The sequence below is a fragment of the Lonchura striata genome, chromosome 1 (assembly GCF_050655825.1).
Source record: "Lonchura striata isolate lonStrDom1 chromosome 1, ASM5065582v1, whole genome shotgun sequence".
NCBI lineage: Eukaryota > Metazoa > Chordata > Aves > Passeriformes > Estrildidae > Lonchura > Lonchura striata.
The window spans coordinates 94,973,565-94,991,557 of NC_140703.1; the positions used below are offsets into that span (position 1 = coordinate 94,973,565).

Sequence of the window (17,993 nt, forward strand, 5' to 3'; positions counted from 1 at the left end):
AAGAACTACAATGGGACTTAGTTTTGATCTCTTTGGTAGAGTTTGTAGCATGAGCCACTTGTAAGATAATAACGCTTCAAAAAGCAAACGGTGTCTCAGGGCAGGGATTTTCTGTTTCTCTGGCAGAGCGGCGTGACGTTGTTGATGGCTGTGTTGATGGGAGGAAGGCTGGCGTGGTTGTGCGGGCTGTGCGCTGGCTCCGCGGCGCTCTCTGCCCCCGCCGCGAACAGGGAGCTGCGTGCGCCTCCTGGTACATGGGGCCCTGAGCGCTCTTGGAAAGTCAGCATGTCTCTTTGAGTGGTGTGTTTGGTGTTTGCCTAATGCATTCCTATTTCAGTCATTTGATTTGTAATTTTTTGTGTTTTCATGATGACATTAGACTTATTTTTTGTTCATTTCTCTTACGCCTATGTGTGTGTTCGCTTTTCTCCTTTGGAACTAGTGTGGGCGATGTTTTTAGGGGACACTACCCAAGGCAAGGGTATCTTTGAACTAGGCCAGGATGTTCTTTGCTAAATTTAAAAACTACCCAAATATTACCCAGAGTTTGTAGGGTATTAAGCAGGATTACATGACGCACGGATTAGACATTGTTGAGCAGCTTGTTTTTGTTTGAAGGGGTCAGAAATGGAGGCACTGGGGCTCTAGTCTGATGCCAAAATAGCAAATTTGCTGATAATCATGAACAGCAGAAGTTTCTTAGAAATAGTAGAGCACTTTGCAGAATTTTCCAAGCTTTCTCCAAGTGATGCTTTAGTAAAATTTGTTTGATACGTGCTGTGATACAAAACTCACTGTTTTGAGTTTCAGTTTCCAAATCTGTTTCACAGATACTTTAAAGTAGACTAAGAACACTGTTGGAAGTGCAACTCGAGGCAGAGGACTTTGATTCTCTTCAGTCACAAACAAATCAATAAATCATTCCAGTAACAGTGGGAAAATCATGTCAATGAAATAAGATCTAAGCTGGCTTTGATTAGTCTCTTACATAGTGTCGACTGAGGCAGTCTATTATTTTAGAAAGTGTTTATGACAGTCATGTCTACCTCATTTAATTAGGTGCCATTGTCAGTTCAGGTAGGGAATTGGAATTATGAAGACTTTTCTATTTTGGGTTTGTTGGTGTTTGCTTTTTTTTGTTTGTTTGCTTGTTTGTGATGTTTTTTCTTTGTTTGGTTTTTGCTTTGAATCTAGACTTTATCTCACCAGAAGTCAAGATACTATTGAACAAGACGTAGTCTTTTAGGGCCAGGCTAGGCTTAACTCTTATGTAGAAGTCAGTGATGTTGAATAGTTGCTCAAGAACAAGAAAACAATAATGTTTTCTGTGTAGTCTGCCTTCAGACGGAGATCGTTTAGGCTATAGAAACTTATTGGCAATAACTAGTAATCTTACATTTTAGCATTATTTAAAAGAATAAGAGTAGAATTGACAAATGGATGCAAACCTCACCAGTTTTCTAGTTGAGGCAAAACTTTTACATCACCAAATTGACGGCTTCAAATACTGTGGTCTCTCCCAAGCTTGAATTACTGAGAAGTCAGGGAGTGAATTTCTTAAGTAGTCCTTTTGCTAGTTCCCCTGGTAGTGTTTTTTTCAAAAACTCCAGTGAGTTGTTTTTAGTTTACTTGAAAAGACAAATCAGTCAGGGGATGTGTCTAACCAAAATTTTTACTTATACATAAAAAAGACTTCTTGTGATGGAATAATGAGATTTGGAACTGGAAGGTGGAGGTAGAGTTCTCCTGAAAGTCAGTTGCACTCGGTTGTGTTGTAACATCATTCATTTTTACACCAAATGTTTTATAAACATTTGGTAAAGTTTGTAGGAGGCTGGACTTGCATCTTCTACAACAGCTTTCATTCCTGAGCAATTAGTTCAGCCAAAATTAATGAAATAGAACTATAATAATCTCCTATGTGTCTTTTTAGCATAACAAAAAGAAAAAATACACTTTAATTGTAACAATCCTGTACATAAATGATAAATATTTGTCTTGGTGATTGCAGTGAAAGTTGTTTGTGAACTATGGAAAGTCAGTATTAAATTATTTACAACTAATTAGTTTTAATCTAGCATAAACCTTCAAACATTTATGTTTGCATTTGAAGTCTGTCTTGTATAACAATACAAAATTAAGTAATTTTCTGAATGTTGAAGTTACAGAATTAGTGCTCATTAACAAGAGAAAATTAGCTATGTGGACAAGCTTTAGGAATATATATATATATATATATATATATATATATATGTATATATATGACCCTGATGCACAGAATACTTCAAATAATTGGCCATAAACTTAAAACTGTTAGTACTTATTGTTTTGCAATCCCAATAGTCTAGCAGTTTGTTTCACAAATACCAGAGAGAGACTTAACGTGCTTTAATGAGTGCTAGGATAATATTGCTTTCCTATGGATATCTACAGAAAGGTGACTTACTATACAGTTCAGTTTTAATCTTCAAATGTCAAATGATAATTCAGTAAAAATGAGCTTTTAAATTTAACCTTGAATGATGTCTTTTCATATGAATGGTAGATTGTGTGGCCTGTAAATAAATAAATAACTTGATGATAATTGGATGTTGAATGTTAGCCAGTAGGATGATTTCCAGCTCAAATGCACTGGTGTATTTCAGCACTGTAAGTGATTTCTAGTTTAGGTCCTCTCTTCCCTCATACTACTCCTTCGCCACCCTTATTGTGAATATTCAAAGGACAGTAAATGGAAAGGCTTGTAAGATGGGGTAACATGAGATAGTGTATCTGTTATTTAAAAAAAAAAGTAGAACTTGATAGTAGTGAAATATTATTGATTTTTAGTGGAAGTCAGATTCAGCCCTCAGGAAGCAAATTGATGGACATTCATTTTAGTGCATACACACTTGACTGTGCAGAAACAACAGCTTAGACCTTGCAGCTTGAGTGAGCGCAGTGGAGCTGGTGTGCCTTAACGCAGAGAGAGCAGGACTGTGCTGTCAATGAGCTGTGTAGGATGTTTGGATGCCAGGCTGCTGTTTGATGGTGTCATTGTGAGGGGTCATTTAGAGAGTCTTCTGAGTCTGAGATTACTCCTTAAGTCTCGAGTCTGCTTCATCAGTCATGAACGTGGCAAGCTTTAACTTGCCATACTGGCCATGTGGATGCTATGTTCTCATAGTAAGAGAAAATGCTGCAATATTTTCTATTTCTCTCACTCCTCAGTAGAAGTTTTCAATTTTCTGTGTTCTCATAGATTGGCTGTTGTCACTTTTACAGGGTGACAACATTTTAGCCTTACTGTTTTAAAAACATACTGGGAGATATTTCCATTATATTTTGTGTCAAGTAGATTTGGGCTGGTATTCCACTTACTTTGCTAAAGTATTCTACTCTACTTTGCTGAAAAATCGTACTGATTTAGTGCAGCTTATGCTGGATCCTTTATAAGGCATAGGAGAAACAGAATGAAGGATTTATAACAAAAAAAGAAAAGGTGCTGGGACTTTAGAACATGTTTATAGGAAATAGTGAATTATATTGAGAAGTGATGCATAGGAGACAACTTTAAACTCTCTACCCCTACTGGGATGACATTTGTGCATCCTGTCTTTTGTTGGGTGTCTTAAATCCTCTATCAGGCATTCATTTTTTGCCTGTCTTCTTGAGGGATTTTCTAGTTTGTTTTCTATGGGTTACCTGAGTAGCTGACACTTCATTCTACTTCGAAGACAAAGTTTTATTAAGCTCTGCTGAAGGTGTCAAAACAGTGGGCAAAAAAGTCTTTTATTGAATCTGTATGTTAAATCTTTTTGCAATCCTAATTTATTTTTTTTACCATATAAACCCATTGTTGTATTGGGCTGTGAAGTGGCTTTATCTCATTCATTAGTATAGCTGGGTTGTGTGTGTGTGTACCTGAGTAAGATTTTAGTTTTGATTCTATAGCCAAACATTTTAGTATGTCTCAATATACATTAACTCATTATTTGCATTAAATACACATCATTTTCTTACTCCCGGTATTAGCCTTGTTTGTGCTTGATACATAAAAACCTGTTGTCTCATTTTTGTAATTACAAATTAATTCAGGAGCAAGTGGAACTTGTGTAAATTCTGTGATTTAGTTTAAGAAAAATGGTGAAAATAAGTGTTACAGGATATAGTATACAGTGGCTATGACTGTAATAGTTGGAATGAATAGCCTTACCATCTGTCTTTTAAGTTTGAAATTCTGTTTCTTCATTGAAACATGTGCTACTGGTGGTTTTTTCCTAGTAGGTGTGTTTTTCTTGGTGCATATGGTGACAGTATTCTTTAATTTTCCTCTTTCTGGAATGTGGTAAATTTTAATTTGACAAGAGATTTCCAAGATTTTCTGTAGCAGTGATGAGATATTAATAGGGAAGCTCAGAACCATTTCTCCTCTTTGTCTTAGGTAATTTTTTGGCCATTTGTAACCACATAATATCTTTCTGGAATAGTAATAATTAATTGCTTCAATTAATTTTTCAAGATATTTTAGCTAAAAATAGCTACTGGAAATAAAGACCTCTAACACAGTCGACAGAGTATTTTGTACTGTAATTTGAAAAGCTTTCATACAGAGAAACCAGTCATTTACAGGCTGTTCATGCTGGGTTTATTTCATATATCTTTTGTGGACAACATGGTTATATGATTTTGTTCAAGACTTACTCCTGCTCTATAGAAAAGTGTATCTGTGGTCTCTTGTCTCAAATGTAGATTGAATCTGATTTTTTTTTTTTTTTTTTTTTTGGATGATGATTGTTGGAGAGGCTGAGGCATCAAAGTGAAAATCACTCAAAATCGCTGTATCTTTTGTTAGTGCCTCAGGTTGCTTGGTTGCTTGATTTTTTTCCTTGTAAACAAGCAGCTTGTGTTGTAGAAATGTTTTTGTAGGATTGTTTAGTCCAGACAGCATGGGATTATTTGCAAGCTGAGGGAGGATATTCCAGAGGAGGCAATTTATCTGTGTTTTTCTTAATAGGTTTTGTGAAATTCAGCTGTGCTGGGATCCTGTTTTGGTCTGATGGACATGACTCTAATTAAAAGGAAGAGGCTATAGGTTAACCACAGGGCATGAGAATCTTAAGGGACCTCCATGTATGTGTCATGAGTGAAGCTGCTTAATGTCTTCTGCGTTGCAGATTGCAACTCGGATGTCTCCAGTATGTCCTAAGGGCCCGTGTTCCTGGTTTAGATTTCCAACTATGTGGTGGTTCTTTTTCATCCAGCCTAATCTGTTGCACTTTATGCAGAACTGTAGTAATAACTGTGTAATGCCTACAGGGCACCTTAGGAGCCTACCAAATGACTGCTCTTCAGAGAAGGGTCTGTCTTCTGTAAGTAGTCATTAAAAGGATACAGGTGCTTTTTCAGTATTGAAGAGGCTGGTCAAAGCCTCTTGAGATTGGAGATGGGCACAAAACCACCCTCCTTGACCATAGAGTGAGCCTATATGCTTGGCAGAAATGGAACATCTAACTTCCCAGAGATCTGCAGCTTGTGAGATCAAGCCTGCTGTGCAGTGTCTTATTTTAAGCAGAAGGACTTGAAATAAGACTGGTATTTGTATGTGGATCAGGTGGCATAGTTGTGTTCTTGCTTGACCTGGACTGTACTTTAGTTAGTTGATGATATATTGTACTTGTTCAGTAAATGTGAAATTAAAAGGGATTTGTGTTCTCTCTAGCTGTGCAGCTTCTGCACTGTTGACTGAACACTTTTCAATATATTTCCTGGTCAATCACAATATGTGACTGAGGCAACAGTATCAGGGCCTTGGCACTTGCCAGCAAACTTGGGCTTTAGAGGTGCAGATGCCCTGGGGGAAACACTGGTGTTCTGCAAAGCATTTCTTCATGGCAGTGCCTGTGATCTTTCTGTTCTTCTAGAACAGCATCACAGCTTTATAAAGTCTCAGCTACTCCATTGTATCCTACAGGAAATCATAGTTCCTTAATATGATATCCTGGGTGGTCATCACACCTATTAGAGATGTCCTAAGCGGTTTTAAAGAGCTGGGATGTTGGCAGTAGGAGAAAATGCATGCAGGCCTTGATGTGCTGGAAAGCCTCCCTGAAATTTAGGGGAATTCTCTGCTAAGCGTTGTGGGACTAGAGCCAATCTCTAAAGTATTCCATCCTAAGTGAGAAAGCTGGGTTTTAATCTGTTTTATAGAAACAGTCCTGGCAGCATAATACAATTTCAGAAAAATGCGAGTGTCAGTTGTATAGTTGTGTGGTCAGACATATTGCTGTAAGTAAAATGTATTTTTAAAAAATATTGTATTGGTACTGGTGAGCCTTTCTTAGAAAATTGAATGTAATTGGTTGTGTATAAATATATTTGCTGGCAGCAAGTATGGGGAGGAGCCATAAAACAAAACAAAGACACCTGTGTAAGAGCACTTGGGAGAGGAGGAAGGAACTGGTGAAACAGTAGAGTACACCTCTGTTTCTGTAAATACTTACTGAGAGCTCTTATAATTACAGAAGAAGGTGTATCTTGCACCAGAGCTAGTAATGTTGCAAGTAATTTACACTAATTTTTTGGATCTTTTTAAAGAAATCCCTTTGAAGCATTGAGAAAAATGCTGTGAAAGCACTCTGTGCTCTGAGAGCATAGTATTTTTCCTACTTTAACCAGTTGGGGGTTTTTTGGGGTTCTTTTGCTTGTTTTTTCTTGAGGGAGGTAATATTTTCTAATGCAGTCTTATGGCTAAAAAAACCCAATTAAATAAGTGCTATTTCCTAAACTGAGATTGATTGCATGCCTCACATATTCTTGTTCCTGAGGGTGGGTAAACTTGGTGCTTTGCATTAACATTACCTTTCTTAAAAATGCAGAACTTTATTATCTGTTTGGTCTTGCAGAGAAAATCATTCTGCGCTTGCTTCACTTTCTTTGCAGTAAACTATTTGATGGGAAGGATTCAAGGTGCATCTAGTGGAGCTGACAACAATCTTTCTTGCTTGAGAAAGAAAGTAAAATATGGGCAAGAAAGAGGATGTAATTATATGCTTTCTGCTTTCACAAATTATTTTCTGACCAACGTCCAGTTTCGAAACTGGTGTTCTCAGAAGATTTAACCACCTAAATTACTTTTCTAAACAGCTCACTAAGCTTTTTGCCTGTTTTCCTACAGAGTATTAGCCTCTGGGAGTGATACATAGATGATATTTATCATGTCAGTGTGACAAAAATACATATTTTTCCTTTCATGTCTTAATATACCAATTTCTTTATGCAATAAAATCCATATCAACTACAGAAAGAAACACTAATTCAGCTCTAGATTAAAGTCAGAGTAAGAAGTTACAGATGTCCATGTGTGTTTTAAAAATGCAACATAAGAATATTTTAATTTTTTTTCTAGCATTTCTTAGCAAAGTATTTCATGCAAAGAAGAATAGAAGAAACTTTGTAAGTAACAAATCCAAGTATCATTATTTGAGACGTCATTTTGATTACTGAGACTGTTTGCTGAAGGAATAGTAGGAAATGTCTGCTGGGGGGTTGTGTTAGAGTGGCTGTTTTTAAGACTTAGTGGGCTTCTGTAGAGTGATAAGTATTAAGCCTGAATAATGTGAAGGTGTTGAAATCAACAGGGTTAGGGCACCCTGCTAAATTTGTCATTCTGGCTTTCAGAAAGTATGGCCTGTGCCAAAGGCTGCTAGTCTACAGCACCAAGGAAGTTAAGAGCTTGGCTCATGGTCTCTAACATGCTGGCTTGTCCTTATAGGTAAATCATTAGAAAGTAAAGAGAACTTTGGGTAGTACCTCCATTTTCAAAATCGTATCTTGGATTTTGTATGCAGCTGCTTTTGACCCACTGCCAGAAAGAGGAAAACTGGATTAGGGGAGAGTATAACCTGCTTCAATGCAGCACTTTTGTGTTATAGTGCTCATTTCACTAAATGGTTTCAGGGAGTGGTGATTTCAGGGAGTGATGGAACATGATGAAACTTATTGCCTAGCTTCATCTTTTCCTGACTTCTCTGTTACTGACAGACTTACGTTGACAAGGGTGAGACCATAAAAGATCTCAAGAAAAGTATTGATTAAATTGGAAAACAAGCCTTTAAAATGTTTATCTCACTTCAGGTTGCTCAAGAGTTTTAAGTGGGGATGTAGCAAGAAGAGAAAGCTGCAGGGAAATGGTTTCCTTCCTGTGTATGCCAGGTTGTTCCTCTTATGCTTTCCCTGCCTTCTTTTTTTCTCACTTCTCTCCCTGTGTCTCTCTTCTGCAAGAAGATGCATTTCTCTGGACATATCTCCTAATCTGAAAGTCCAAAAGCTGCAGTAGCCAGCTAACATTTAGTGTGTGACCATCCAGTGTGTTTAGGTGGCAGGTGAGATGCCTGACTGTATGTCCTTGTCAGGGGTGTTTGTCTCCTTGGTAAGCTGCTGAAGGTCAGTTTACAGAACAGGAGGGTGGTTGACCGTGAAAGTTGGAGAGCCCTGTGTTTTAAAACTTGCTGCTCTCTGGAAGATAAATGTCTTCCTCTAGGATTCTCTTGTAAATTTGAAACCTCTTTTGATACTAGGTGCCTAAGCCCATTTGGCAGTGATAGAGGCAGGGATTAGTCTTTGAAAGAGTGCCTGGGTGTAGTGTTTCTGTTCCCCTCGCCACAATATTTATGAGGCAGGAGCACTTACCTGGGACTGACCCATGTCCAGTATCTTTCTGGCTGAAAAAAGATCTCAAGTTATCTTTCCCCCCTCACCATTTTATGACATGTTTTAACCATATATTGTTTGGTAGAGTGCTCTTGTTCTTTCTTACTGCATCTGTTTTCATGGAATAATTAGATATCCACTATAATAGAAAGGGAGATTGAACATGACTTCCCACAACTTACATGGGCCCTTATCACGGTTCCTATGACTATTTAAATTTTTAATGTAAATATTCCTTCAATTTAACTAGTGGAAAAGATTACTTTTTATCTCAAGTGGGAGAGGGAAAAAGCATACTTTTAAGCTCTTTGAGAATGCTCTAATGTTGTGTTTTCAGGCATGTGTTTTCAGCCTAGTGGCTCAGGAGCAGTTCTTGAACTTTGGTATTTGTCTAGTGTTATGTAGAATGGCAGTCAAACTCTCACTTGTGGATCTGAACCAGAAGTCTGATTGTACTGTCTTGGTTTTTTTTCCACCTGTTGGAAATAGGACAATGAAGTCTGATGGCATTTCAGTTGGCAGTTGTGTAAGAATATCAAGCTCTGCTTCACAAGAGCTCTTCTTCCTTGTCAAAACTTGTTGACCTTGTTAATGACTACTGATATAAATTAGAAGAGGCGTGAATATGCCTTTGACATCCCAGCAATTGTAAAGGTGTGTAAAAGGGTATAATCTCTGTTGCTAAAAGGTATACCAAGTTGTATGCCTCAAAGAGTTTGAGACCTTTCAGAACTCTTATTCATCAGAGCTCAGTATAAAATAGGGCAGAAAAATTGTTCCTTAAAAGTCTCTGTTTCTTCCCTCGACTCTAAGGAGTTGGAATGGCTGGCTTCTCATAGGGTGAGTAGGTCAGAAATGCAGAGGTACACAGAGAGTTTGGTAGAATTTAGCAGAGTATTGCCTAGTATATCCTTTTGGGGCAGGCATGCTGATTCAGTTGCTGTTGTGTCTCCAGTGATGGGGTTGGTAGGTAGCTCAGTGTGTTAGTCACTGATCCCTTCCAGCCTTTCTCCTCATCACTTGGAAGGTGAGTATGTATGTTGTTTTGCAAAAATTCTGTCTCAAGAAACTTCCAGCCTCACTTTGTGTGCAAAGTAGCATTGCTGGAGTTCCCACATTGCTGGCAGGCTGCACCTGGGAAAAGCTGTGCTTTCTGCTTGGTGTGGTGAATAGAGCTGTAACTTCAAGCCAACAGCCCCACTGAGCCCATGTTTGTGGTGTTGGGTGTTAAATCTGCATTGATATGTAAGGTGGGAGGCAATTTCACATGTGTGATAATGGTCGTCAACCAAGAGCATGACTTCTTCCATGATGGTTAAATGCTGTGTGTGTACTGTGGAGTGGTTCTTTGACTGCCTGCCACAGACAGATCTCTCCAGTGGCAAATTTTCTATGTTATCTTCACATCTGCTGCTTCTGCATTTGTGTTTCTGTCCTATTTACAAGCTCCCAGTGGAAGGGCAGAAGGACTAAACATTTTTATTTTCTAGCATTTTGTTTACTCAGAGAAAGCTGCTTGATTTTGTTTCCTTTCATGTAATGCTTTTGAATGGTTGTCTAAGCAACTTGCAACGGATAGGATAATTGAACATATTTCAGATAGTACTATGTGGAGGGGTTTCTAGCTAATTTATTTTATCCCTAAGCATGGGATTAAATCCCATCTATACAAACTTGTTTAAAAGTAGACATTGACCGTGGCTCTGAAATTAAGAGATATAATTGCAGCTGTATTAAGTTAGTCGTGGGGAAAATGAGCATGTTTAGTTTCTTAATTTTAAATTAGAAGTGTCTATATTTATTATAATTTATATGGAAAGTGTATTTCTGGACCAGCACTAGAAATTTGTTATAATTACATTTGTAAGTTTAATCATTTTATTTTCCACATTATTAGATTTTAATGTTTAGTTATTAGTACTACAAAATCTATAAGAAACTTGACAAAATTATATGAAACACAAATTATATCAAATTCTGAAGTCAACTAAGCATAGCCCATCTGTACTTCTACTATAGACTCAACTGCTTAAACTTCAATAGGTAAAATAAGTATTTATCATGTAAATATATGGCATCAAATACAAATAATTCTGGTTTTAGTACCTTTGGTTAAAAGTTGATGCTTACTAGAAATTCTGGGGCATTTGTCCATGACAGCAGATGAACATTTTAACCTCTTGGCAGTATGTTCAAGACATATGCTTTTGAGGCATACAAACCCAAAAGGTATTTGCAGGTACTGACATGCAACATCTTTTTCCAGATAATCTAGCAGTTTGTTTCCCACTTTAAAAGTTAATCTTTCCTCTTGGTTATATTAATGCAGTTCAAAGTGATACTATTCTAGCAATTTGACACAATAGTTAAAAGTACTGTCAAGCTTATTTTAATATAGGTTACTGTAGATGCAGAATCTCTACTACTCTAAAGAAACTTAGTGATTTTTTTTTTTTGTCATGAAGAATCTATGTTGACCAGGTGCTTACTTTTTTAAATTCATAAAACATCTGAACAACATCATGTACCATTTCTTAGTGGAATAACATATCAAAAGAGCCTGGTTACTTGGTGCAGCATGTTTCCAATTATGATCAACCATGATTTGTTTAAAAAATAAAAATAACATGGCTTTTTCATTTCATGGTTTAAATTGTTTTTTCTCATCAAATGTGGAAACATTTTACTTTGGATGGATATTATTCGTGAACTTTGTAAACTTTTAGAGCATACTACTTCATGTTTTCCTGTGAAGTGTTGGTAAAGTGAATGTTTAAGGTCTGATTGAAACCTGTTCCTCTGAAAGTATCGGTGCTCAGCTTTATTTGGTAAGAGTAGTCCTGCTGAGTGGAGCACAGATTCTCTGGAATTCTGGAGAGCCATAGCTCAGCGCATGAGTTGAGCTGTTATCTTTAGCAGGGTTACCTATGACGTTAAGTACAGTATTCATTGCATTGCTTAATGAGAGCTGGAGCCTGGTCAGGATTTTGTTCCCACTCTGCGCTTCCCTGTAATAGCCTGGGTAGCAGTCAGGCTGCATCTGGCTTTGGGTGCTTGGCCAAGTTTGTGACCTTAGGAAGTGTGTGCCGCAGTGAGGACGGCCTCGGGGGCTGGGTTGAGCCCGGCCGGGCAGCAGGGCTGTGCCGGGCGCCGCTCTCCGCTGCGCTGCCCACACAGGGCTGTGTGCGCGGGGGACGGCGCTGCGAGCCCGCAGCCGCGTCTGCGACCATCTCCGGGCACCCGGCCGCACCGTGCCTGGGGCTAAAGAAAGCTCCAGCGCTGCGAGGGCACTGTGACCTGCCGATGGAGGCTCCGCTGCCCCTTTGTGGGTGGCCAGCAGCTTTGCCCAGGGCCATACATCTCCTCTCTGGTGTATCAAAGAGACCTCTGTGCGTGGGATTCAGCTCCTTGGGTTGCGCTGTCTAATGGCCTGGCCTGATGCCTGCAGATGCACGTGTTGTTGTTAACCTCCAGTCTGGCTGTATCAACAGGATTGCACTTCCAGGAAAAGTTAGTTAGCAGAATCACAGCCTTAATCGATCTGGCAGACGACATGGGGAGGAGAAACAAAGGGATAAAGCCGCTGAGTGATTTGCCTGGAGTCAGGGCAGAAGCCTGCAGCAGAGCTGGGGGTTCTGTGTCCAATGCCTGATGTGCTCTGGCAGTCACGCTGCCAGTGGAATAAATTTACTGATTATGAATAACCAGCAACGTGTTTTGCCACGAGCCACATGATTAACTGTTTCTGCCTGCGTGCTTGTTGGCAGATGAGAATTATTTTTAGAAATTAAAAAAAAAATTGCATTTGCTGCTTACTGACTTTGAAAATTAATAAGCAGAGTAGATCTTTAATTGACTAACCATTGTATTCTCTTCACAGTGTATTTAGCAAGTCTACGAGTATTTGGTAGTTTCATAGCAGTTTGTGTGTGTGTTTATTCTCTGATTTATTCTCCGAGAAGCACTGGTAGAATCAAATGACTTAAGTAGTTTTGGAAACTTGGCAGTGATCATGGATGCTTTTCTTAATAAAGCTCAAAACCAAGATGAAACCTCAGTATTGACACAGTGCTGGACTTCGTATTTTGATTAGTGCATGCCCATGGGGAATGAAGCTACCAAAGAATATGTTCGTGTGCTGTAGGAATTTTGAGTTCCTGTATAAAGACAGTGTGTACTGCTGTGACTTGCTGTGCAAGTGGAAGGTTGACCTGAGGCTTGAAATAAATAAAAGATACTAATCTCTGGGGTAAAAATAAACATTATATTTATTTTTTTGTTGTTTGGTTATTTTTTTTTTTACTTTGGCATGGAACTTGCAATTTTTTTTCCAAGTAGGCTTCCTTTGAAGCTGACATTGTTATTACATTGGTCAAGTGGTAACAGTAGTTATTTTTCCTTTATTGATTCCGAGCTTACTCAAAACATGATTCAAAGCTTATTGAAGTCAGAGAAAATAGTTTTATTATTGCAGACTATGTTTGGGGTGTTTTTTTGAGTTCTAGCTCATCATTATAGACTCATTGGATGATTTGCTTATTGCATCATAAGGTCTTACACTTGTGCCCACAGTCCTATCATCCATCTACAAAACCATGCCAACTAAGTATGGAAATGCTTTGAAGCATCAGCCCCTTCACCTCCTCCAGTTTAATTCTGACTTAACAGTACCTGCTGTACTGTAAGAACAACATCAGATATACTAATACTCTTCCCTCATGTCTGCTCTAGACTGGCATACTTCTGGAATCATACTTGTTTGTATCCTTTGCATTTCCCAGAAATTTCTCTATCTGAAGATGAGGATTTAATTTTTTTTTTTAAATACTTTATTTGGCTTTCACTCTCATGCTCACTTTGGGGAATGTAAATTTAGTTGCCATGTTGGCTTTCATTTGAAGGAGGGAAGCAAGAGCACAGAGTTAGCAGGTGTCTTTGGATACTCACTTAGTTGTTTACATGATGCATCTATGGTACTTTCCTGAACAAAAATGGAGACAAAGTGGTTTGTTAAGTGTTTCTTCCTCAAATGAGGAATTGCTGCTCCCATCTGAGAGCTGTCCATCCTTGCCCCATGTTCACCCACACAGCCCTTTGGGATGGTGTTGGTAGATTTGGAGCTCCCTCTGAGATGTTTCATAAGCCAGTTCTTAAAACACCTGTCAAGAACAAACAATGAAAACTCATTTACTGAAGATTGAATGAATAGATTTGCTTTAGTCTCTGATCAGAAAAGTGGCAGCAAGTAGATGGCAGTGGGCGAGAGTTATGAGGCACTTTCCTTTTGGTTTTGGCAAGTTATTAATTAATCTCAAGATATGGCAGGAAATAAAATCCCAAGCAATATCCTAAGTATTTGATTATATAGTGGCTTCAGTTGACTCCAGCACTACTAATGCCTTGAGTAAACCTTAACTGTCATAGATTCAAAGCAATTTATCAAGTCTTACATGTATGCCAAGATACATGAGCCTTTGTTTTTTTGTAAACTTGATGGAAAAGGCTTTGTATTGGTTTATCAGCTGCTTATATGGATTGAAACTTGCACTGATAAGTGTTGGGCTTACTTTAAGATCCATGTTTTGTATCTCATTTATTTTGGCTTTGTGGTCCCAAAGGAATTAAAATATATAGGAATACTGACTTCCTGTATCAATACAGTCAAAACTATAGGCTTTTCTAAGTAAGTGTTTGTTCCCAAAATGTTCCAAATAACTTGTTTTTAGAAAAACTCATATAATACATCATCTAACTAAAATTTTCATTTAACTTGTAAAGGTGGGGACAACATACAACAAATAAAATTGCTATAACTATAAAATTTTTATTTTTAATAGCCATGTTTAATAGACAATAATTAATAAATAATAATGTGAGTTAATAAATAATAATGTTTCATTGTGAGGTAGGCACATGCTACCATTATTTCTTTGCAGTAAAGAAACACTACAAGAGTTAACTGCATTCTTTAAAATAGAATGGGTTTCATTGTAATCAGTTTCTGTTTTACTGCATAATTCACCTTGACTATATAAACCAGCTTTGTAGTCAGTAACTGGGACAAGCCTCTTTCCTTTTGCATACCTATTCATTTTTTTTTACTTCTGGAGTAATAGTTGTTTAGTAAATCAAATAACTAAATTTAAAGAAGGTTCTTTCTATACTTTGCTTATGTTTTTAGTAGACTTCTTCTCTAAAGACAAGGTAATTTTTCTCAAACTTGTTTTTAATGTCTGGAAATGGAAAGCATTTTGTAATATCCAGCTAACAAAAAAAGAGTTAAACTTGTACCTATTTTCTCCAACCCCTTTTCCTTTCCACTGATGCAAAAAACAACTTGAGTGGAGGGGATTCTGTGTAAGGTTTTCCAGCCCATTCTATGTCCTGCAGTTTGCTGATCTGAAGAGCCTTAGCTGAGAGGTTCTGAAAAAAAGGGAGTGGTGTTGGATTGGAGAATATTCCCTTTATTATTGTCTTTGCAATACCTTACGGTGTACAAATATGAAAGCAATTATTGAACAGCTGCTTTTTTTTTTTTCAACATGAAAACCCATTCTGAATCATCTCTCTATGGTATTTTTTGTGTTGTGTGTATCATATATATGAAAAGAATTTTGCAGCTTTGATTGACCTTCTTTCATTTTTCTTTTCAGAGTGAAGGAATTAGTTTTCTCATCATGACCTCAGACAACAGAGTACAACATTCAAAGAAGCTGCTCGGCATACACCTTTTTGTTTATTTGGTTTTTTGGTTTTTGTTTTTGGGAACTGAAGCTGCTTAACGTTTACTTTTTATTGTTGTTAGTGTTGGTCCTAACAGTTGCAAAACTGTTGTGGGCTAAGCTGTACAACAAATCTGGGAGGAAGGGAAGGCAACCTGCCTAACTCATTACCTGTCCATGGCATCTATATTATCATTTTGCTGCTGTTTCGACAGAAGTTGAAGATGCTCTTTAAATCATAGGAACTTTTCTGCCGGCCTCTTTAACTAATGGCCAATGCCTTCATTTTCTTTTTCTTCAAAGACAAACTGTATTTATTCTCTGGCATATTAGGGGATTCTGTAACACCTGCTGAAGCAGCAAGATCTGGTATTTACTGGCATAATTTCAAGCCTACGACAGTACTACCTCAGTTCAAAGTAAAGCCGGATTTGCGGTGTTGGTGTACGACAGAACTCCTTTATCTCTGTGCTGAGTTTCTCAAGAACTGTCGCCAGCCTTACTGAACTTGCAACTTGTACAGCTGCTGCTGCTGCTGCTGCTGGGTTTTGAATCACTAGCCGCAGGGTTTACTTCTTAGACAAAGCCTAAACAGGGCACTGAAAAGTCTAAAATGGGATGAAACTCTGTGAATCAGGCTTGGACAGAGGATTCAGAGTAGTTAAAAAGCGTAAAATGTGTAACTGAAGCAACATAAGTTAAAAACATCAACCTGTATTAGGGGTATCTCTGTACCTTTGGCACACTTGTTTAATCCTCTCTACATAGGTGTTTATGTAGGTACTTCAGATTGCAAAAGCCTTTTCTTCTATCTACAAGCTCAGCTAACTGTTCTTAGCTGCATTTCTTGTAACCAAAAATCCACATAAGCATGCTAGGAATGCAGGGATGATAATGGGTATCAGGCAGATACAAGAGCTAATGTTAACACAGTATTATCTTGCCATCTATAGAGTCCTGATATTTGCCTTTTACCAAGAAAGCACCATTGTAGCTGCAGGCACTTACTACAGGGAAGAAGAACCATTGCAGTCACTCATCCTGAGTTCTTTTCAAGGCTAACTGTGCATCGCATTTCCAGTGGCCTGAAAATCTGAGTGGTGTGGCAGCAACTGTCGCAAAAGTTGCATACAACTGTTGCACCAGACTAGCAGAATGTCATGCCACCTTGTTTCTCCTTTGCTTCAGGTGTTTGTGTACATTTTAAGGGTACCCCACCAGTGCCTGCTCTGATAGACGTGTAAGTATTACTAAGTTATGAGTTATGTGAGGCTCTTTCATTTTTTTTTTCATTTAATCATTGTGCTTGGTGGAATCTGTACTTCACTATTGACAATGCATTATCTTTTTTAGGGATTTTTTTTTTTTCTGAGGAAGACAAGAGTCAATGTCTTACAAATACAATGAACGGCAATGCAGTCTTCCTGCTTACATGCTGAATTTTTAGAACTGAGGATTGTATTACGAGACAAAGATGAATGTAAACTAATTCCTTCCCTACTCCATGGCACACTTTATTTTTCGGTGTAATTTTTGGGGTCTTAAATCACAGCAATGCATAGGTTAATACAATATTAGATCTAAAATCAATTTAAATATCTGATCTGATTGAGTTTTTCTCTAATACTAATGCTATAAATGGTTCTAAGACATCCTAAAATGCTGCTTGTTCAAGTCTGAAACTAAAAGACCCTGCATACCTTTGACATTTTTTGTTTGACCCCTCTCCACTCCCCACCAGCACTGAGTGTGGTACCTGCTTAATTCAGTGTTTTGAACGCCTCTATTTTCAAGTATCCCTCTGTATCAATTACAAAGTCATGCCACTAAAGCAAATGGCTCAACTGCATACAGAAACTTAAAAAAAAAAATAAAACAACTTGAAAAAATAATAAAATATTCTCTATCCTGTATATTTCACAAAGGCATATGCAATACTTACATTCTTAATTTAGTTTACAGAATGGAACCAAAATGTATAAATGTTATGTTTGCTAAAACTTCACAATGTATATTGGGTCTTTGTACATTTTGCCTGACTTACCTTAAATTTAAAATATTTTTTGCTATATAACCTTAACAGTTATTAAGCAGTGTTTTCTTTTTGGGTACGTATTGTTTCTGGATATCAAGATGTTAAATATATTTCTTGCTATTGTGATATGACAAGAGACTTAACTTATCTTGCTGTGTCTTCCAATGTACACGCTGTATATAGGGATAAATGTGATGCTGCTGGAGACCAGAATAAATGGAACTAGAGTAGTGTATTGTATTTAGTCTGTATTGTTCATGGATGCTCTCCTTAATAGCCATATGCAATAAAATACATTATTTATGAAATGAGTAAAGTATTTGTGTGCCTATTTTCTCTAGGGGTGAAGTGGATTTTTCTGGTTGTTTACATAAAATCAATTTTTTCCCTCTTTTGAATGGAAACATGCTTTCTGTGAATAAATCTTATGGCACTGCACATACTTGCTTTACTTTTAATTCCTGAAACATCATGAAATAATTTTAAATCTTGTTTAAGGATAAAACAATTGGTTTTCTAAAAGTGAAGTTTGTGTATTTGAGGAA

The 17,993-nt window shown here is 37.6% G+C and overlaps 1 protein-coding gene across 1 annotated transcript in view; it reads left to right on the plus strand.

Moving 5' to 3' along the window:
* IRS2 (insulin receptor substrate 2) overlaps positions 1–17,764 on the plus strand; it is a 28,302-nt gene extending 10,538 nt beyond the window's left edge. The window contains exon 2 of the mRNA XM_021545605.3: positions 15,345–17,764. Coding sequence (XP_021401280.3) covers positions 15,345–15,349 — 5 coding nt within the window. The 3' untranslated portion in view covers positions 15,350–17,764. The remainder of the gene's footprint in view (positions 1–15,344) is intronic.
* The last annotated feature ends 229 nt before the right edge of the window (positions 17,765–17,993 follow it).